A 22,192-nucleotide genomic window follows, 5' to 3' on the forward strand; every position below is an offset into this window, starting at 1 on the left:
TCAGCCTGGGCCTGAGTCGGTGTAGTACGTGTTAACGAAAGTTCAGTATGCACGGCTCTTCTCTGACATATTAATGCATTCCGGCAAGATTAAGCAGTCAGAGAGCGCTGTGCTCTGGCATAATTGGAACCACCTGACGCGAGTCAGGCTCCGAGGCATGGTAGGCTGTCAAGCACTCAATTTAGGCCATCAACTAGTGCCTGACTCCACGCGCTTGGCGTCGAAACAAATTACTGACTAAAGTCCTTTCTCCTGGCGGCAGTGGCGGTGGTGGACTCCTTTCTGGCATATCTTCACATTCTAATTTATTTTTATATTATGTTGCCTTGATTGTGTGCCCTCACTGCGGATCCATTTCGTGATGTTTGCGTGCCATGTCCTTGTAACAATGATTTTTCTGCCTACGACAAATGGCCGGAAATTGACAAGAAATTTCCCCAACACACACATAAGCATATAAGAGCACATTTACTAATCAACTGCACACAAACACAAACACACATAAACACTTGGACTTGGGTTTCGTGTTTGTTGAGGTCTCGTCCCTTCCTCCTTCGCTTGCTCCTTGGCATATCAATGGACCAATCGTCCCAAATATTGACCGGAATTTGTAATTGAGTCAGCGCAAAAACAGCTCCAAAAACTTTGAACTTTGTCAAACCCTTTAAAAGTTTGGTCGGTAAACTATTTATAAATTATGAATTGGGGTAAAGGTCAACTGAAACGGAGGGACATGTCCGGCATTCCTAGCTTAAAGCTACATATCTCAAGCTATTCTACATCTGTGGTTGTACAGTCTTAAAATCCGAGATATCTATAAAATTCATCCCTGAAATTCTATTTTTATGAGTATGAAATTCCAAGCCAAATCGTTGTCAGGAGCTAGGATTCGACTACTGCTAAGATAATGGAAATATTTACCTCAAAGCCTTATATGCCTTAACCCCTTCATTTATTACTTTTCTATTCATTTCCACATGAGCCTTGGATTTAATTGGGGATACAAGCATTAAAGCCGTTTCTAATACATATTTCATAGTACTTTTGGCCTGGCCCTCTGTTGTGGTGCAGTTGCTGTTGATGTTCGGGGATTTGCATGTTGAATAGAGGATTTCCGAGTACAACCCCATACACACTCACATGCTCACTCACTTGATTCCCCCGAGCACTCCAGCCACACCTCCTTGGCGCTGTCAGTTGCAGTTTTGTTTCAGTCCATAGACACGGCTTTATATTTTTGTCATGGGCCGCATAGAATTTCGTCTATCGATCCGGATTCAGTTCATCAATCACTTATGGAAATCAATACGCTTACCTAAGTGGGGCGACCTTTTGTGTTTTAATGTTTTAGAATTCCCAGATGGAATGACTGACGGCGAGGATGGGGTGTGAGTCGGTGTCTCGTCCACTTAATTCTCCTGCGGCTTTCCCTACATACTGTATATACGCTGTATGGTAATGTTTTAGTCGGTACTTTTCCATCCAATGTTTGATTAGCGATTGTTTGCGGTCAGTGTTGTGGCCACTGGAACGTGCGAATAAAATATCACCCAAGCGGGTACTCATAGGCCCCATGGCTGGTTTCCAAAAAAAAACACAAGCAGCCTCAAAACACACAAAATCATACTCAAAAACTGTGGCTAAAAATAAATTGCTCGACTAATTTACATTTTTTAGATTTATTCGGGACTTCAATAAAATAGTTCCTGCTTCCACCGCTAGATGGACATCATTTGCATTTCGAGGCGGCGACAGCAGATGGCGCTTTGCAGCATTCTTTTTGTAGACTTTTCCTTTCTCCTAGCATCTGTCGTCATGTGGCCCCAACTGACGTCACAGAAAAGCTGCAATGTTTACGCACAGAGAACCGACATGGAACTGGAACGTCCGTGTTCCACTTCCACACGTGTCTCTTTGGCGCCAAATTTCTTGGTGCCACGAACTTTTGCCATTTTGTTTTGTTGTTGTCATTCTTGCGGGCAAGGTTCTCTCTTTAAACGCCATGCCTGTTATATAACACGTGCGTGGAGGGAGCCAAAGTATAGTCGCTGGATGCACTGGCCAAAATTACCAGTAATGTTGTGAATTAATAGAAAGCCAAAAGCCAATAGCTATATTTAGAGATGATAACCTTATTTCTCTTCAAAATATGTTCAGAATATTCAAGATTAGGATTGCTTTTTAAGCCTAAGATCGAAGAAGATTTCTAAGATCGATTAAAGAGTCCTAAAACATTTCGATTAAATGAGTTATGGTTTCTACCAATTTTCGGTGTAAATCCCACTACTTTCATGAAACACAACAAAATATTCATGTGATATAAAATTCAATTCAATAAAGTATCTCTAAGACTTTCAAATGAAAGAAGTCAAAGCGCACATAAATAACAGAAATTTGTGCGGCGATGTGGCAGCCGTGGTTGCAATTTACCAGTTGCTTTGGCAACTCTATTCGACTCCCGCCAGCATAAAGTGCTGCTGAAGAGAGCGAAAGAGCGGGAAACGGCTGGCAACGAAACACTCTCAAGCAGTGGCTCGACACATGGCTCTGTCGCCCGCTCTGCTCTGCTCCTGGTGGTGCGTGGCTTGCCTGCAGACGCTTCTGGGGCCAGAAACAAAAAAGATTCGGTTCGACGCTGCCAGTTGGTGGCAGCAGCAGCAGGCAGGACACAATGTCTTCAGTTCGTGTGTGCCGTTAGTTCGATGCAGAGCGGAAGAGCGACCAATATCGAGGCGGCGTGCACCGAGCACCGAGCAACATAACGGTAACGGTAACGGTAACATTGTGCGCGGCCGTGCCCGTCTCGCCTTCAATTGTGCGCCGCGAATTAATCAAAACCGTTTTTGACGGTATTCAAATACTTTGCGGTTCTCCGAAACCCAAACCCATCCCCGGTCTCCCACCCGCAGCCATGGCACGGCCAAGGCCATCGCCATCGCCGTCGTGTTGGCCAGATTTGAAGTGTTAATCAGCGAGAATGTCAGGCAAAAAACAGGCAGCGAAAAGCGAAAGTTATTCTGTCCTTGAGTTAAATGGAAAAAAATGATAATGTGTGCCGTGAAGTCAGCGAAAGAGACAAATATTTCGGGGAAATGGGCCAAGCGAAGGGCAGGAGCAGGAGGGTGTCCAGTGTCCATGACAGCGCCCTCGCCCAAATCCTTTAAGCAGAACCAAATCAAGTGTCAGCATTACAAAGCTGAAATAAAACTAAAGGATATACGAGAGGAGCAGTTTTGAGGCGTGTGTGCATGTGCGTGGCTGTAGAGCGAACATTTGTGCGCAGAGTTTGAAGAAATTTCATTGGGTCGCTGCTCCTTTTCGGGACTCCGCACGGACTTGGTATCCCACATAAAATCGATTCGTCCTCTGAGGCCCTTGCTCACATAGCCCAGTGAATAATTTCCAACTGGACCTTTTTTTTATTTTCACATAGCTCATTGCATGGCCGTGGCCGGGGCTGGGGCCGGGGCATGCCCCACGATTCATATTGCAGGCAGAACTTTGCTGTCATGTTTGCCTATGTGAGAGGCCCTGCAGGTATCTCGCCTTTGCTGTTGTCGCTGTCGTTGTCTCTGACTTGCCTTGACACATTTTGTTTTGGCCACTGCTCCTTGCGATGGTATTTTATGGGCCGGAATGGGTGGGGATGCTGCAGCTGCAGCGGCGACGGCGACGGTAACGGCGGTCGTTTGTTTGCTTATCTATTTTCACTGTTTTTCAATCACATGGAAACTCCCACACACACACACATCCACAGACACACCGTCGACAGTTCGTGGCTGAAATTTTCAATTAGGTTTTATGACACATTCCTCCCGATCACTTGCCCTGTTGGCTTTCCGTGTCCTGCCTGTCTGCCTGCCACAAATTGGCCGGAGAATGGTACGGAAATTTGCATAACAATTAACTTTATTGCTATTTACTTTGCCTCTCGATGGGCGCGACCCTTAGATTGTGGTTTCGTTTGCTAATCTAATTGTGGGAATCATAAGTAGGGGAATAAATAAGAAAGATAAAGAACGAACGAATATTCCACTAAAAATCTGAGAAAGTAGATAAATACATTTTTAATAATTTGAGGTGTGGTTTTTAATTTGATTTTTTCTTGAAATGTTACCAAAAAATGTATAAAATTTTCATACAGCAGATATTGTTGCAATGTTTCTTTTTACATCCGCAAAATTTTTGAAAACATTTAGTTTAGTTTTCAGATACATAAATAATATCAAATAGTAGAAATATCTGTTTAAGGGGGAAATAATATCACATTACGGCGAATATTTTCCCAAAATTTCCAAATTAATATTAAATTTCGCTTTCAATTATTTCCAAATAAGCGAAAAATGATATTGCTGTGTAATAAATTCAATTGCCAAACTAAATTTGTTGCTGGCCTGAGACCAAACGCCCGCAAACGCAGCCAAGCCATAAATAAAATGTAATTTTCATTCAGTTAAAAGGGGAAACGGAAACGAAAGCGACAAAAGAACGAAACTGTATAGAATCGAAAGGCCACACAAAACCCTAAAAAAATAATAAACATAAAAATAACATCAAGAGCAAACTCATATTGGATTTATCGTGCGAGTATCAAAGGCAGGACAAAACCATACAAAAGGGCGGATCGTAAAAGTTGTTTGAGGGGCTCGCATGGCGTATGAGTAATATTTTTTTATTTAATTCCTCACTTATTTGCCTGCGGCGCCTCCAGCATTCAGTGACTGTGCAAGCTGTGGAAATGCCTTAAAAAGCTAAATGTGAAAGCTTAACAAAATTGAGAAAAACCACAGAATGAAACCGGGAGAAGAAAGACCGAAAAATGCGGCAAAAACTTTTGTGGCTACGTGGCTGGGACCTTTCGGCAGGAGGGCTTTGGCGGCTGTATAGGGATGAAACAGGCTAAGCTAATCCCCGGCTAACGGCCCAATAGCCAACACAACAGAAGTGGGGAAGAAAGGCCAAGAGGCCTACGGCCAGGGACTGCAAAAGGTCGAGTTAATCTATGGGTATGCCACACGGCAAATTGTGCCTTTCAGAGACAGAGACACAAACAGAATGTTGGAAATTGCAAGCGGAAATGACAAGGGAGTTTATCTAGGATCGAGCATCTATATGGAGTGTATCTTACACACTCGAATGTGTGTGTCTGAACCATTCGGAAGTCTCGCTGCAGTCGTTTCCATGCATACCAAATGAAATTCGGGGACTCAAACAAAGTATCCGTGTACGAGTTTGGTGAGTGGGGGAAAAGTTTTAATCAAAGTCTTCACGAATCTACTGGGGACCACCCGCAGACTAACTAATTTATAGAATGTATCTCCACTTGATTTTCCACTTTTGCGAATAATTAAGATATGTTTTCGAACGATTTGCACTTGCCCAAAATCAAGGACTTGTGGCTGTGAATGACTACTGGTATTGTTCTGATGCTGGTTTGGTCGTGCCCACATTTAGATTGATGAGTGTTTCATTTTCTCGACACTCTGTCATTCTGTCAGTGGAGGATGGAGATGGAGATTGGAGGATAGTGCTCTGCTCTTTCCCCCTAATTGACTAATGAGCCGACATGTCAGGGGCCATTGAATGCTTTGTGTTGTCGGGACTACTTTGATGACCTTTTGACATGGCTGGGCGTTGAATCGTTTTTCCGGGATTTGTGGTTTCTTTTTTCGTGAATTTAATCCAGTACTTAGCAACAGGCGGAAACGAGTGTTTCGATTAAAATTCGATTGTTATCGGTAGGAAAAACTCTATTCGCCGTAGGAGGTTATAGTCTATAGCCTTAGGTTATAGGTTATTATACCATTTCTCTCACGAGAGTGTTCTACCCTGGGGTATTGCAAGCCCGTTAAACTACTTTTCATTGTTTTGTCGTCTAAATTTGAATACTAACTTGTAATAATTTCAAAAAGCATAAAAACAGTGGAGTATAGTTTAGATCTTTGTCCGTCTTTAGCTTCGAATTGAAATATTAAATTGTAAATCCTTTTTTTCTGTCTCTAATGAGATGCTGGTTTACTTTTAGCTAGCGTGCATCAAAGATTTAGTCCTTTTGACTGTAAATACTTCTACCCAACCGCAGGAATATCTTCAATCAGTTTCTCCGAAAGCTTATTTATTATTCCAAACACATACTTGTGGCAGTCTGCACCACACAAATTGATAATCCAATCATTGCCCGGTGAAGCAAGCAAACTTTCGCCTCAAGTTCCTGAGCCAGAATTTGTGGCAGCAAATCGTGTTGCCTATTTGTGTGTGATAAGTGATGACGTTTTCGCCATTTATGGCCTTGTAAGCTACTGTACATACACACATTTGTATACGCCAGCATACGGAATGGATCTGGGCCCAGACAGAGCCGAGCCCTGTTCCTTTGTTTGTGCTAAATGTATAACACAGACAACTTATCACGCTGTATTAACTCCTACGATATCTCTTCTAACTTTTCTTGCTCTTTCTGCTTTTCCTCTCTATTTTCCCCTCATTTGTTCTTGGACTCCGTCCAGACTTTCCCTCAGCATGGCCATCGCTTCCATGCACGTTATTTGTCTGTTGTATTCCGGAGATTTTTTCGTTGCCAGGGGTTTTTTTTTTAGGCGAGTCAAAGGCAGTTAAGTGATTTCTGCTCTAGTTCCGATGTCGGATTTTCGGCAATTTTATGTAAAATTAAAGGAAACTTTCAGGCTCACAAGCTTTAATATTAAAGCAACTGAATGTCTCACATCAAATATCTAATGTCCATTCAATCGGGAAAGTTGGTCCACAACTTTTCCGGATGCTGGACAAAGTTTTCCCCTGAATGTGGGATAACAACGGGAGATATTCAAAACCCGTTAAGACTGTTGGGAAGAGATATTCTTCTCCCGGATTAGAGTGCCAACTCAACTTGTTTGACTTGCTAATTTTGAGCTTTTCCAGGACAGGTGTGAAAACCTCGAGAATTCGTGGTTCAGAGCCAACTTTCGCCACTCATATCAACATGCAAACAGATATAAAGTCGAAATAAAAATTCAATTTCCCCACCACAAAAAAGTTAAACTTTTCTCCGCAGCCACAAATCAATTTTCAACTTGGCAACGGAGGCCACAAGAAAAAACGAGCGGTAACGTTTCGAGTCGCAGCTATGGCCGCCACTCTACATTTATACCCGATACTCAGTTAGTATGGCTCTCCTCCGTCGAGGGCGCACACTGCACGATCAGAGTGTGAGAGAAAGGGAGAATGAGTAAGAGATTTGTTCATTCTGGCTATAAAATTTTTAAAATTTCAGCAGTGTGGCTACACAATTTGGTTGCTCTAGCTCTTACAGTCTCTGAGATCTAGGCTGACAGACAGACATGGCTTCATCGACTCGGCTATTGTTGCTGATCAAGAATATATATGTATACTTTATGTGGTCGGAAACGCTACCTTTTGGGTGTTACACACATCCATTTGCACCAGTAATCTAATATACCCCTTTACTCTTTTTGAGTATCGGGTATAAAGAACAAAAATTGAAAAAGGAAACTGAACTTTCTTCCTTGGAAGTTGGCCAAAAATAAAAGGAAAGTGCTATAGCATTATACTAGAAAGGGAATTAAATAAAATGAAATAAGCAAAAAAAACTTCGTTGACAATCGAAATGACAGGAGCTCTCAAAAAGAGTGATTCTGTGTTATTTTAGATGCTTGGAAGATGAATTGCAATGGATTATTGCTTCAGAATAACAAGTGATAAATTTCTGCTGTCGTAAATGTTTAGTAGTCGCATAAGTCTTAAACGTTCTCATAGTTCTCTGGTGGCAGATGGTGCTATGGTCTTGTCTGTAAGAACATTTGGTATCCCTAATGTTGTATCCACTATAACTATAGTCTGAAGGCTCCGCCATATCCAATTCATATTTTTGTTTAAGTTTCTAATGGAGATGACAACTTCTATTTATTGCACGCTCTTTTTCCACCCTCTGTTCCGACATGATAGAGTGACCTTCTTCTAGCAACGATTTGAATCCTAGAAAGGTCAACTTTTGTGTACAAATTGAGTTCAAAGGGCTGCTGATGAGGGTAGCAAAGCACACTGCTGACAGGGTCTGCCTCATACGGTGGAGAAAGGTGAAAATTCATGCAAAACGGCAAAAGGCAATCCCATTCATGGTCTTAGGCAAAATGTCATCATAGGATCATCCTCTCTACCGCATTAAAACGCATACAAGTTCGTTGACATGAAATTTACTTCCAGTTTGTGGATTTCTTTAATGGCGGAGCATATGGCAGCATAAATATATTGTGGTCTCATGTGTGGGCTTTGCTTTGGTTCTTCCCATGTTATTTATGGCCAACACATGCCTGGCCAACACATTTTTCTATTGCCTCCCTCTCCGAGTCCTGTCCCTGCGGCAGGCAACGGCCACGGGAACAATTGCCGCCTGTTTACACAAGTTCTGTTTGAAAGACATTTCCTTTCGGCACCACCAACTGTAAATGTTCTCGCTGGTGATATTCAGAGGAAGGAAATATTGTCACATGTTTTACCTGTTTCGCATTTTTCCCTTGCTCATCACGGGACAGGGGAGTGAGGGTGGGGCGACAGTCAGTTCGTTAATTGATAAGGTCAGAAGTTGGCCCATGTGGGTCACATATCAGATCAGGGAATTGTTCTGAGGTCAGCTTCCGTTAATAAGGGCAGAAAGTTTATATATACTTCTATGTTACAGTGGGCGTCACAACTGTAAGGCAACCCTGAACTTTGAGGAAATGTAATCGGCTTAGGCCTCCTAAACGGTTCTCTTGTCCCAGACTCCTTCTCTCAATAGCAGATGTGACTGAACAGGATGAATAATGGAACCAAGTAATGGAAGTACTGAGTTGAGTCCTCGCAAAGTATTCATCAAGTATTGATTAAATGCTGCAGAAATATCAATTGATTGTTTAAGGAAAAGCCATTCATAGTCTGACACTTTTGGAACGCACTGTACAGGCAGCCATGTGGAAGTTTCTGCATGCCCCTTCGTTCGCTTGGCCCACTCCCTAAAGGAGGGCACAGATACACAGTAGCACAGAGGGAAAACATTTGTAATCATGACCTTGCAAGTGTCACACCCGGGCTCCTCCTACAACCACCTCCCCATCGGAGTCCCCCCTCCAACTGAGTCTTCTCTACCCCTCTGACATCGCTCTGAGATAGGCAATTTAATGTCTTAGTTGTGCCAAACTCTAGCTGCCAAATCGCGTGTGTAACTGGAGTTCCATTTCTAAGGAAGTGGGCGTGGTTGGTGCGGGTTTAGCACCCTTTACATTTGTTAATTGTGGCACTTAGTTGGCCAAGTTAGTGCGTAGCATGCAAATGGCAACGAGGAGTTCCGGGAGCAGCTTTGCCTCCGTCTCTGGGACGGGTGGATTCTTTAAAGCCCGGGTAGTCCTGCGCTGAGTCCATAAAACCCAAGTAGCTGAAAAGAGCATCATAAAATGTTTGCTTATATAGAATAAAATTACCCAAAAATAATGACAAAAGACGAAATGTTGCACTAAAAGCATCAGCAAAAACAGCAGCAAGCAGCTGCGCTTGGTTCCGCGGGGATGAGCGCCACAGAAGCAGCCCAAAAAACAATTCAATTTGTGCCCCCCTCCTGCCGCAAATCCCCTACTCTCCTCATTTTTTCCATTTAGCGAAACTGCAGCTCTCGCGCCTTCGGGGTGTGTGTGTGTGTGTGTGTGTGGTTGGGTGTGTCTCGTTTGGAAATTTTTGTTTCATTATGCTGATGAAAAGCGTGGAACGACACGCCTCAAACTAATTTTCTCTCTCCAAATCCCACTTAGCCAAAGGCGTTTTCAAATGGCATTTTTATGCGACAAAAATACAATTTAACAAAAACCAAAATTATGAATAATTTATAGATTCAAAAAGCATAGTCCGAGTGCAGTATGAATTTCCAAACATTGAAGACGGTTTTTTTCTACCGTATAGGGTACATTGAGGGCACAAAGAATTTTCTTTATCATATGTTATTTATGTGTTCTATATGTTCAATGAAAATATTCAGGGACTCTGATTGATTGAATAGTTGCCTGATTGATCATCCCGATAGTTGAACTTTAATCTATGATAATATCTGCGTGCTGCATGCTGCATGCCGCTTGCTGCACGTCTGTCCAGTCAATTAGTCAGCGAGCGTGAGGAGCTCTCGTGAGCAGGCATTTATCAAAGTCACTTGGAGAACAGATAGAGCTCGTAAATCGAAAGAGTGAGGGAGAGAGGTACAGTCAATTGTCTGTGCTGATTGTGCTTAATGAAGTGTCGGAAATGTCATGAGCCCAGACAATACACAAGTGTTTTTTTCGCCAAGACCCTGCGATGCGATGCAGATGCAATTAACGCCGCATTCCGAGACGACACCCTGAGCCAGCGAACACTCGGCCAGTGCAGTGCGGATGCCAGTGAAATGTAACAGTGCCAGCTCCAGTGCCAGTGATAGTGACCGTGAAGATCTAGAAGATCCAGCGAAATGATGTAGAGCCACAGGATAAGCTCGGACCGAATCCTGCACATATCCCACCCGCGACTCGCACTCCCTCGTGAAGGAAATGACCCACAAGCTCCAAGCGAGCTACACAGCACTGGCCATGTCGGACGATAACCAAACCTGCAGCTACTCGATGCCCTCGATCGCATCCCCCAGCCACCAGCATCGCCTGCACCGGAATGTGAACTTCAACGAGGAGCTGCCCGCGACGGCCGTGCGGCGCTTCTCCAAGTCGATCTTCCAGCGGCCCCGCTCCATGTCCGTGTGGAGTGACATAAGTCGCAGCAGTATGCGTCTGGATGAAAGGTGAGTGAGCAGGGACAGAGCTGTCCAGAGCTGAGGCCCTCCTGCTGTCAGCCTGCCTGCCTTTGGCATGGCATGGTATTTATGTGTGTTTCTGTATTCTTGGGCTGATTGCGTGCGCAGAAAATCTACATAAATATTTGCTTTCATCTGGGTTAAGTGCCTGACAAAGGGGAATATTTCTGGGGCGCTATCTGTAGGACCAGGCACCGCACGTGAGCCGCAATCAAGCGCCACACGCCGCAGACCTAACTGATTACCCAGCTTACATATACATATATAAAAGTCCTCTATCATTTTCATATAAAATCGATTGATAGACGAGTATACATGCTGGGCGAACAGCACGGGGGGCTGCTCACCAAATCGTTTGGACCTATCACAATTCTGATAGATTCATATCTCTGCCTCCGGACTGCGGCTGTGGCTCTATGGATCCTCAGAACACTCCATTTCTCCATATTCCATATTCAACAGATATAGAAAACACTTTAAAGTCACTTTAAATCAAATATTTGCATATAAATATAAAAATCTATGTGAAAACTCTCTATTGGAGTAGATTTTTAAAGCGAAGTGTAAATATTAGAGTTGTGCTGCTGGTTTTCTCTGAGTGTACGCACATAAATGTATGTGCTTTATGGACAAAAACAAGCATGACACTGTTTACGTATAGTCATCGAAAGTGAAACCATAAATTTCTAACACACTCACTGATTTTAGGATGTTAACATGCCCCGTACATAATCGTATTTTCGCTTAGCATACGATTAATTTATAATTGTATCCCATAAATACGGAGGCATTAAACTTGAACAGCTTGCTGACACTGCACACCCCGGCCAAGTGGCGGGGCCATTAAATTCCGTTCTTGAGTGGGACAGGGCCCAAATCAACTGTGACACCCACGCACAAAGCAGTTTGTGCCCGAAGCAGTTTAATTTCGTCTCAGGACTTTGACATTTATTATCCTGTTTTTGAGTTTTGTCTGTGATTATTGCTGGGAGACTTGGCCGGAAGGTCCCGGAAAAATATTCCCCTTGTTGGAATATTTCAGCCACATTGAAATTCCGTTCCAAGGTTGTCCCTTTCATTCATTAGAAACGTACTCCAGCCGAAACTATACACAGTTTGACCTCAGTCAATCTATTCATAATTCAAACGGCGCTTGCCACCGGCACATGCAACAATTGTTAAATTTTGTGGCTGGTACATATATTTGTGATTGAATTTACTGTGGCTGCTTTTCTCCAGCGAGTTTGCCAGGGGTTTGCCGAAGCAGAAGTGGCACGTAGGAGGCAGCCGGAAATTTGCCGCCAGCTCGCAACGAAAATGTTGAATGGAAAATCCATTTTGTGGGCTTTTGCAAGGCAGCGGAAGGAAAGAATAATGTGGGTGTCGCAAAGGCACTACTAGGCACAATGTCGTGGTCCTAGCCACTCAGGGCGTTCGACAGGGTGTTTGACAATCAACAGCTCGGCACGTTGGCTGGGCCAACTTCTGCGGCTTGGCCCTGCAGTTCAGGCCAATTTGCGTCATCTGCCACTCAGCAGGCGCCGGCACTTCCACATCCCCCGGTCCCCCGTCCCCCAGCCGTGTGCCAATTAGCGTAAATAACTCAATTATGCTGGGACTGCTTTCTTTTCAGGGCACTCATACAATGCAGATGCCTTCCTGGCAGCTTGCATCGACACCTCCTTGAATGGCGATTATGCTGGGTGTAAGCCGTTTTGGTAATTGCCTTGTCAGCCCTTTTCCCTGTCCCTGCCCCTGCCCCAGACATAGACATTGATTTTCTGTGGCCAGAAGCGTTTATTGACCTTAATTAGACTGAGTCTGTCTTTAATATCCACTGGCCATTAAATGTGTGAGTGAGTAATGGAAATGGATGACTTTGGCTCCCCTCATCGTACTGTGAGCTGAGAAAGAAAGACTTGAACGCTTTCTAAATGAATTTCGGACATAGAACTCTTGGCTTTAACCACTTAATAATGGTTAATAATAGCTGCCCAGCTCTCTCTATGCCATTTTATTGCTCCGAGAAATCTTCTAACAATGGCCCCATAAAAGCTAGCACAGACACCCCACCCCACACCTCCACAACATGAGCACTCATATATCAGGGAGCTATTGAAGAGCATTAAGAGCTTTGGTCTTTAGCAAACGCCCACATTTACCACACATGCATGGCTTTACTGCTGTTTCATTTTCTCAACTTTTTCTCTCTTTTCAGGTGAGTGGAGTGCTTTAGTCTATAAACGAAGAAAGATTTGTTCGCCCATGGGCAACGGTACGTATGAGTAATGTATGCGATATGTATATATTGTCGATGCGATAAATGAATCGTGTCTTGACTGGAGTTGCTGTATGTTAAACATTCTATCAATTATACCTTATCTGAAGAGGGAGGAGAGGTGCAGCCTCTCTCACTCCTTTACTTGTGTACCAATCCTCCTTCGATGGTACGGAATGGTAAATGGCTTTTCCCCATGCCGACATGGTCTCTGCTCTGTAGGCATCATTTCCCTTTCCCCCGCCCCCCCATATATATGACTGTTAGTCACTCATAAAGTAATCATAAAAAATGCCGCAAATCAACACGACTGAAGGACGAAGCGACGTCTTCCCCTTGGGGCTTACACGCAGGTGTGTTCCTCGTGTGTTCCGGACCATATCATGCCGCGCATTTCGTTATGTTTTCCGTGCGCCGTGCGTTGTTGTGCTAAATGTCTTCGAATTCTACGTATGTACATATGTATGTCATGCATGTTTATGCCGTGCCATCTGGAATGAAATAAAATGTATTCCCTCCTCCGTGTACGTGTGTGTATGTGTCTGACTTCTAATTGTGTTTTACGTGCGTGTACCCCCCGTCCGTGCCTGCGTAGGGTATATCGTGTCGGCAAGGACACACACACGTGTGTTACGGACAGAGAGAAGTGCTTCATGTTGCACTTTTGAGTTCTCAATCTTGATCAACATTTGCGTAAACCGAAACCGAACAGTCTTTGCCGGCGATGGGAGAATGGGAGGAGTGTGTGCCATTATTACGGAATGGAATAGAAAAGATAAATAAAATGTTTAATGAATATAATTCAAAATAATATATGATATCAATGAAATAAATGAATATTCCCTGGCTTAAACGAATACTGTCCTGTTCGGAACGGTTTTGCTGATTTGCTGATCGGTCTTCGGGTATTTTAGAATCTACTAGAGATCGAGCTTAGTCCACTGCTCTTTCTGTAGCTTATATCTAGACATTCTTTAAGGGAATTTCGAGAAACAAAACTTGAGAGACAGGTATATTCCATTCGAATCATGGGAGTAGCTTTGGGCACATCATACAAATTTATTACCAGTCTTTTACCGTCTCACTCCTTTCAGTTTGCTGTTAAATTATCTGTAGGTGAAAGTGGATTCTTGGCTTGAACACGTATGGGTGTGTGTGTGTGTGCTCATACAGACAACGGTTGCTCTCTAATTCGTATCTAATTCGTTTTTATTTACATAGCAAAACCACTTTTGGCCTTTTCAAACTCAAATCGCTTATGTGCTCAGCATTCAAAGCGCTTTTCCGCAACGTTATGAACTTCTTTATCCAATAAACTAGTTTATGGAATGCAGACTCGATAAATTGTCATCACGATGGGGGCAAGGCCACATCAACGCAAACATGTTTGCAGAGTGAAAAGCACTCATTCCCCTCCCCCCACCGCCTCACTGAACTCCTAAGCGTTGCGCTATTCAAAACCACAAGGATAATGCCATTCGATGCAATGCTGCTTGAACGACTAAAGCTTTTGCAGTGTACTATCCGGCGGGCTTTATATGGGGCACGACGTATACGACACGTTGCGTCATAAGATTTCATTAAAAGATTAATGCATTTCAATGGCTCCCCCAGCAATGGTGCCCCACAACCCCACTACCAAAGAAGGCGCAACAAGTCCTTTGCGCGAGAAATTTAAACATTAGGTGGATTTTTAAATTAATTTCCACCTTTAGCGAGCTGGTCAGAACGTGCGTGTCTTAAATTCATTAATCGAGAGACGACAGGAAGCCCGCACGACCTGAACAGGACGACAAGTAGCTTTCCCTGATATTGCCAATTAGGCTGGTGAACGCCTGCATATGCTGGGCCCGCCTTCATATGCTGAAGGCCGTCGAGGTCATCTGAGGTTACCCCCAGCCCTAGCCCCAGCCCTAGCCCCAGCCCCAGCTCCAGCCAGAGCTCTTGTTAGTGTGAAGTGCCTATTGGGGGCGACGCACATGTTTCCCATTCGCCTTTCCTAATCCATTCTTCCGCTCTCTCTTGCTGGCTCACTTTCACTCCTCTCTCTTAGCAGGCCTCCTGCACCGCTCTTCCATCGGACTCGACCACGTGTTCGTGCTGCTTATCCCTTCCTCTTGTTATTCGCAAGAAATCCATGGAAGGCAACCAAGCGAGAGCGCGAGAGCCAAAGCTTTCACCATAGCAGTAGTGCTGTTGTTGCTGCTGGAGAGAGCTTTTTTGTAGAGTTTTCCGCTCAGCCATCCCGACTGTCAGACTTCGACGTCAGGTGTCTCTGTCGCGATTAGTAGCTACTAAATTCTAATGTAGTTGCCATGTAGCAGAACCTACTAAAAAGGATCGGCTATAAATATATGCTGGTCCGCCTTTAATACTGATTTTCCCACACGACATCCGGGCTGTAGTTTCCCCACGTGGAAGTCGAGCAGAATAATCAATAGTCAATACAGAATAATAAGAAAAACTCAACTATAAATATAATTCTTTAGCTAGTCCTCTGGGACATTAAATATTTCACTAATCGCACAACCAATCACTGTCGAATTATTCATAGAAGGGAGAATTACCTTCGGAAAACACCAGAATACTGTCTATGGCCGTAATAATGATGATGATGACATCCACACCAGGCAATTGAAGCTGTTGTCACCCCCCAACCGGTCCCACCATAAACACAACACAACAGAACATTCCATTCCCATCAACTGCCAGCATGCCCATGCCCAAGCCCAAGCCCATTCCCTTTGCCCCAATATTACATCCTTTGGGCGGATAGGAACGGAACGACAGCAACAACGATTAAGATGCAAAGTGAATATTAGTATGTTAACACACTTTTGCCAACCCCACCTCCCCCCCTGTAGAGGCCAAAGTTTGCTGTCTCCGGCCTCCCTTCCACTTGACTTGACTTGGGGCAGCTGCTGCTGCTGCTGCTGTGGCATGTCCTGCCGTCTCTGGTGGCTTGAGTGCTCGGCTTGAGTGGCCATCCAGCTGCGTGCTCTTGCGGGCGACCTCTGTGCTTGGCATTCGTAATGAAATTCAGTAGAGGAGAGGAGCATGCTGCTCCAGCTAACCCTACGAGTCGGTCGGTACGAATTGATTTATTGGCTCAGCCTCCGTCTAAGGCGAATATCTGTTTGTTTTTTCTGCTTTGTCCGCCCTTTGCCTACCGCTTACACTCGTTTGTTGATTCCATTCCGTTGTGGCATCTGCGACATTTATTGCTCTTTACAATTGCGACTAAATATTCGGGTATAATCATTCCAGGCCATACGCGCATTGCGGTTGCCACACCTGTTGCAGCACCGAAATTTAATTAGAGGCTCGAAAATGATTTGCGGCCCACCGCCCGACGCGGCCTGGGGGCGATGTCGATGACAAGTACGAGTCTCTTACTGCACTGATTCTCGCCGGTTGGAGTTTTTTGACTTTCGGATTGTTGGACGGGTCGCAGACATAAATAAAAGTTAATTACACTGTGAGGTCGTCTGGTGTCTGCCTGCCTACCTACCTGCCTGTCCAGTCCGGCTTCAATCAAGCGCGAATTATGTGCGAACTCGGAGAACGCGCGGCCGGGGCTAACAGTGCTGCAAAGCAGTGCTGTTAACACTGCTCCAGCGTGCTCTAACAGTTCCAGTAACAGTCACGGCACCGCAGAGCAAAGCTTCTGGAGAGGAGCTTTCGGCGCATATGTATATCCTGCCTGTCCGGTAACATTTCTACTGCTTGGTATGGCGGGAGGTGATGGGATGGACCGTTAACGTTAACAGTGGCTTCCTCGGCTCGGGGTACCATTACACAATGGAGCCGCTTTCGGCTGTCAGTTTGTTTTTACACTTTGCACATGAAACATGTGATTTCCCTCGAACGCTCCTCAACAAAGCCAGAGTTTTCTTTAGCGATTTCCCCTCCTCACTCTAAGCAAACAGAGTGGGACAGAGATAGCGAGACTGTGTATGTGTGTGAGTGTGTGTGTGCGTGTGTGTGCGAGTGTGTTTGTGCGTGTGCGTTCGTGAGTGTCGTCCATTCGTTCGTGTCGGTGAAATTTTCAAAGCGAGAGATTTTTGTAACGGAAATCGCTAGAGCGCTAATTAAAATTGAATCAAGCGACTAGAATATGCAAAGTGAATGAAATTTTTGGTGCAATTACGCTGGCATTTACCTAGTCGTATTGATTACTTCATAATCAAGCGCACAGAGTCTTTCTACAGAGTAGCATTCGAATCTTCGCTGCCCTGGCCTATAATTTAAGAGCCAAAAAACGCCACTCCGTTGCCACATAAATCTTCGAGCAGACTACATTTTGAATTTATTTGTTTCTCATCTGCACTGGATTGTACTGCACTGGCCAACAAAAAGAGGACAGGACAGGATGATGCCACACATAAATCAATAATCAACAAAGCGCAAATTAAATATTTAGTCTCTGAGCGAGTGGGTATAAGTGGCCATAAAATTTCCGTGCGAATTTGTTGCTGTCGTGAGTGCATAAATAAGTAAGTCGGACAGCCCGTCCCAGAGAGCTGTGTGGCCAGTCAGTTGACCCGTAAACCGTAACTTATCCCCGGATAAAACCTGAGGACAGAACAGAACAGACCTGAATCGATGCCCACATCCACATACGCATCCGCGGAACAACGAAGTATCGAAATCAAGCCGAAAGTTCAAAAAGTTCACCATTAAATTTATTGCAAATGCCGCGCTCGCGCACTCCGCCGTCCTCTGGGCATCGTTGTGCCACACGAACAACAGTTGCCGCCATAAAAGTCTACAGAAAACACCTGCAATCATAAACACCCAGTCCCCGACGCCAACTCCGACCGTGCCCCCACTACACACACACACACACACACACACACATTCTATTCTGTATCCGGCTCAGACGTGCGGAAGAAGGCCAAAGGTACGTACGTCCTTAGCTGGTGTGGGGCCCAGCTCCCAGATCTCTCCGGCGTCGACTCAAGTGTGCAATCGAAAGTGACTCCACATCCGTGCCGCATCCGAATTGGAAATGTTGTCTTAACCAATTCGCGCTATATTTTTTCCTGGTATTTCCTTTGAGTTTCCTTTTCCTTTCTCGTTTTTTGTTTACTTTGTTTTCTCGACGTGGATAATTCTTTATATCAATAAAAGTTTATCTATGTATGGTATATCGGTATACTCGAAAGCGAGTATTTACGGGTAGTATATAAGTATTTATTTGGGCTTGGCCCTGGACTCAAGGATCCTCTATGCGACAGGGAAAAAAGAATGGTCATTAGAGGCACTCAAAGAGGGGATAGAAATACCATTATATTTGCCGATGGTTATGGGGGAAAGACATAAATGACATAAGATAAGAAAGGAGATCCCTTCAATATGGAAGACTATCCATCATTCTATCATTCTTGCAACAATTTCTATCAAGGAATAGTTCCTTTAGCTTGACCGAGCTCAGCTTCATTTAGAAAGGGTTCAACTAGTGCTATCTAATCTAGAGGCCTCTACTTTATAGCAGTATCCATGAAGTTGCCAGGATTTAGTTAGTGCAGTTTGTGAATATGTGAACTTTTATTGTGGCCCTCAACTTGGTTGAAATCCCTACCATACCAGTTTTTCTGTTGTCTAAACAAAACCGCAGCCAAGGCAATGGGGGTTTTGTTTTGTGGTTCTTGTTGCATTTGACATTATGAGCATTAAATGCGCTTGAAATGCTCCATTTCCTCCAGCTTCTTGTCCACCTCCTGCTCCAGCCGGCACAGAGTGACACTGGCAATGATAACGTGGCCCTCAGGCAGGACAAAGCAGAGCCGGAAGTGTCGGTAAGGAGGTATTCGGGCAGCAGGCAGCAGGCAGTCACGGGACTGGGGACTGGGGACAGGAGACAGAGGTAGACAGCTGCCAAAGCGCTTTGTAAATTATGTCGTTGAGGGGCTTCAACTCGAGTGAATTTTATGGGGAAAAGTAACCAAGAGCAGATGAACAGCACTAACTGCATGGCAGGACATCAACATGTGTATGAAAGTTTCCGACTTTCGTGGGCAGACTCAGGGACGGAGCAGGGGGGGCATGTGCACCATTTGTGTGGCACACTGTGCTCAGCCTTTAATTAAATATACAGCACACACGAAACAAATTTTGAATTTAATATTCATGCTAATTTTAATAACAAAACGCAGTTCGCGGTTGCCAGCGGCAGGCAGCAGTGCGTATACGTAATTTTCGCTTAGAGCAGTAACTTTTGATTGAGGGTTTGAAAGCACTTTAGATTAAAATGACATTTAAATGGAATTACCCACTGCGGAGATCTGAAAAGATATGGCCTGAATCCCCACTAAAGTCAGCCAGAATCAGTCCGAGTCTCAGTTAGGATCCTGTAGTCGGTGGCTCATCATGAACGGAGTTTCAGCTCTGCTCTGGTTGCTGCTCAGTGAAACAGTAGCCCCCGTAGAGCAGCTTCGATTTCTCCACGAAACCCTCGAATCAGTACACAAGGAACATGGCATTTCCACGCTTCTCGTGATGCAACGTCGTCACCAGAAACTTCCAGCCCCGGACCCACTGCAGCCATTCTATCCGCTCGCCTGGCCCACGCTTCGGTTAGACGAGGGCCAAAGGGTTGAGCTGGTGACTCGGTACAACAAGGTGGTGCTGGCCCTGCTGTACATTGACGCCAACGAGGATTTGCTGCTACTGGATGCCCTGGCCGAGATATTCAATCAGATGAGAGAGGCAAGGATTGTGGTTTGGCTACGAGTCCCGCTGTCGAAGCAGTTGCTTGCAGCGTTCTGTCAGAAGGCAGCTCAGCACATGTTCCTCCAACTTCTGGTACTGGAAGGAAGCTCCAGCGCGCATCGCTTACAGCCGTTTCCTCATCCGCACTTTCAATCGATTCCGAAGACCTTCAGGGAGGGTAAACTCTTTCCCATTCCTTGGTTCAACTTTCAGGGTAAGGAGGCCAAAAGCCTATTAGACGAAGTGCCACCGCGAAGCTTCGTCTGGGAGGACCGCAATGGTATCAAGAGGTACAGTGGCCTTCTCTTCGCCTTGATCCAGAGCTTCGCAACGAAACGCAACATTAGCCTCAAACTCGGAGAAGTCCAGTCTGGTGGAGGACACCTGTTTCACCAATCGGATATCATCGGAATGACACTTAGAGGGGATCTCGACCTGCCGATGACTGCCCAGATGATGAGCTTGAAACATCGTAAACAGAGTTCGACGCTTCCCCTCATCGGAATATTGACCATGTCAATCGCAGTTCCCTGCGGAAAGGAGTTGGGCATGGGGGACATGTTTAATAGCATCTTTTTCGTGCAATCAGCCTATGTTCTACTGGTGGGGTACATCCTCTTCACAGTGGTGGAGAGCCTCATGAGAGCTATATACAATCGCCTGGCCCATAGGCGCTGCGACTTCAGATGCTTGAGTCTGCTCATCAATCAGCGGGTCTTTCGAAGTCTCCTGGGGATGCCAGTCCCCTTCGTGCGCCATCGGGTAGGCACCGCCGTGGGCCAGCTGTTCGTGGTGATGGGTTTCGTTGGTCTGCTCGGAGGCACTCACCTTGGAGCCGAGCTTAGCACTCTCCTGACCACGAACCCCCAATACCAGTACATCCGCAACCTAAAACAGCTGCGCGACAGCAACCTGACCGTATTCTTCAACGCCATGAGTCTCAGGATGATCAGTGATAAAGTGGAACCCGATTTCCTGAGTAGGCAGCTGCCCAATGTCCGAGTCATTCAAGGCAAAAAACAAATGGAGCTGATCTCCAGCCTGAACACAAGCTACGCCTATCAGATCTTCTCTTACGACTACGGCCCTATCCGGGCTCTGCAGCGACAAACCAGCCGCAAGGCTCTGTGCATTTCGCCCGGACTGGACCTCCTCAGAGACGTCCCGACCGCTTTCGTCCTGCAGAGGAACTCCCTCTTTGGAATGGCATTGGCCCACTTCGTGGACTGGACATGGTCTGTTGGGTTGATGGACCGCTGGTACAAGCAAGCGATTCGCGATCTGATGTCAATGAGCAATGTCCAGAGTCGCCGAGTTCCACCGAAGGTCGAACGAAACCCAATACAACTTGGAAATTTCCACACGGTGTGGACTGTGCTCGCTGTGGGCTATGTTTCAGCAGTTTGCGCTCTCATCGGAGAGTGGGTTGTGGCTCGCACAGGGATTCTTAGACGTGTCATCTATTAAATTTGTATGTATTCCATAATTGCGTGAATAAATGCTTACAAATGAAGTTCAAGGCAGTCTGAAGTCTGAGGTCTGAATCATGCCTCTCCTTTGACTTGTCTACTTTCCCATCAAGGACAATAAAAGCTCTGCCATAAACGAGAATCAAATGACATATGTGACGATATCCCAGGCATTTATAATGGAAAGAGGGCCCACTGCCAAGAAGTAACGAAACTCTGACATGTGCCCTGCCGGTCGGGGGGTGTGGGAACAAAGCATATCAACAGCATATGGGAGGAATCCTTATTCCCTTTTTCCTCTAACCTTGACCGCAATCAGCTTTACTTTTTTTTTGGGATTTTGGGAGTGCGACAATTAATTATCGCATAATAAATGTGTATTGACGATATTGATGAGCCGGGCGTGTCCGGCAGTCGGCCGTCTCCAAATGCAATTAGGGATAACGTGAATCGGCAGGGGACACTCGACAGTCAATCGATTGACGTCAGTACAGGAATATTGTGATGATGGAGACAAAAAAAAATGGAGAGTGACACAAGGCACACAGACACAGGGCGGTACACAGGGCGGCACACAGGGAAGCACACAGGCCGGTACACAGGGCGGCACACAGGGCGTATGCGTATGCGTATGCGTATGCGTCACGTCTCCCCAACCGAATGGGAATGGGGTTTAAGTTCTCAGCTTACTTCATGCCTCAGGATTGCGGCAGAAGCAGGCGACTTAACGAGGAGAGCAACTGAATCCGTTGGCAAAGGTTACGTTTCATGCCGGCTTCTGCTGCTTTATCATTTAATTAAGATTTAAATTGTTACCGAGGGCAGAAAGAGAACCTGGAAGGTACGAACCAATTTTGATCTCATGTAACCTATGGTCGTCGGTGGCACTTCCCCACCTGCTTTGAATTTTTT

General features: G+C 45.2%; 1 protein-coding gene across 5 annotated transcripts in view; it reads left to right on the forward strand.

Annotated features, from left to right (window-relative positions):
* Window positions 1-22,192, forward strand: part of SLO2 (slowpoke 2) — a 92,244-nt gene that overhangs the window by 18,535 nt on the left and 51,517 nt on the right. Inside the window, exons 1-2 of one of the 5 annotated variants that reach the window (XM_033378693.1) lie at window positions 2,564-2,764; window positions 10,022-10,807. The exons of 2 other annotated variants lie outside the window; for them this stretch is intronic. In XM_033378693.1, the coding sequence (XP_033234584.1) occupies window positions 10,563-10,807 (245 nt within the window). In that variant the 5' untranslated portion in view covers window positions 2,564-2,764; window positions 10,022-10,562. Of the gene's footprint in view, window positions 1-2,563; window positions 2,765-10,021; window positions 10,808-22,192 lie in introns of those variants that run through there. 2 more of the 5 variants (XM_033378698.1, XM_033378701.1) reach the window with 2 other exon arrangements.

The sequence above is a fragment of the Drosophila pseudoobscura genome, chromosome 3 (genome assembly GCF_009870125.1).
Source record: "Drosophila pseudoobscura strain MV-25-SWS-2005 chromosome 3, UCI_Dpse_MV25, whole genome shotgun sequence".
Classification (NCBI taxonomy): domain Eukaryota; kingdom Metazoa; phylum Arthropoda; class Insecta; order Diptera; family Drosophilidae; genus Drosophila; species Drosophila pseudoobscura.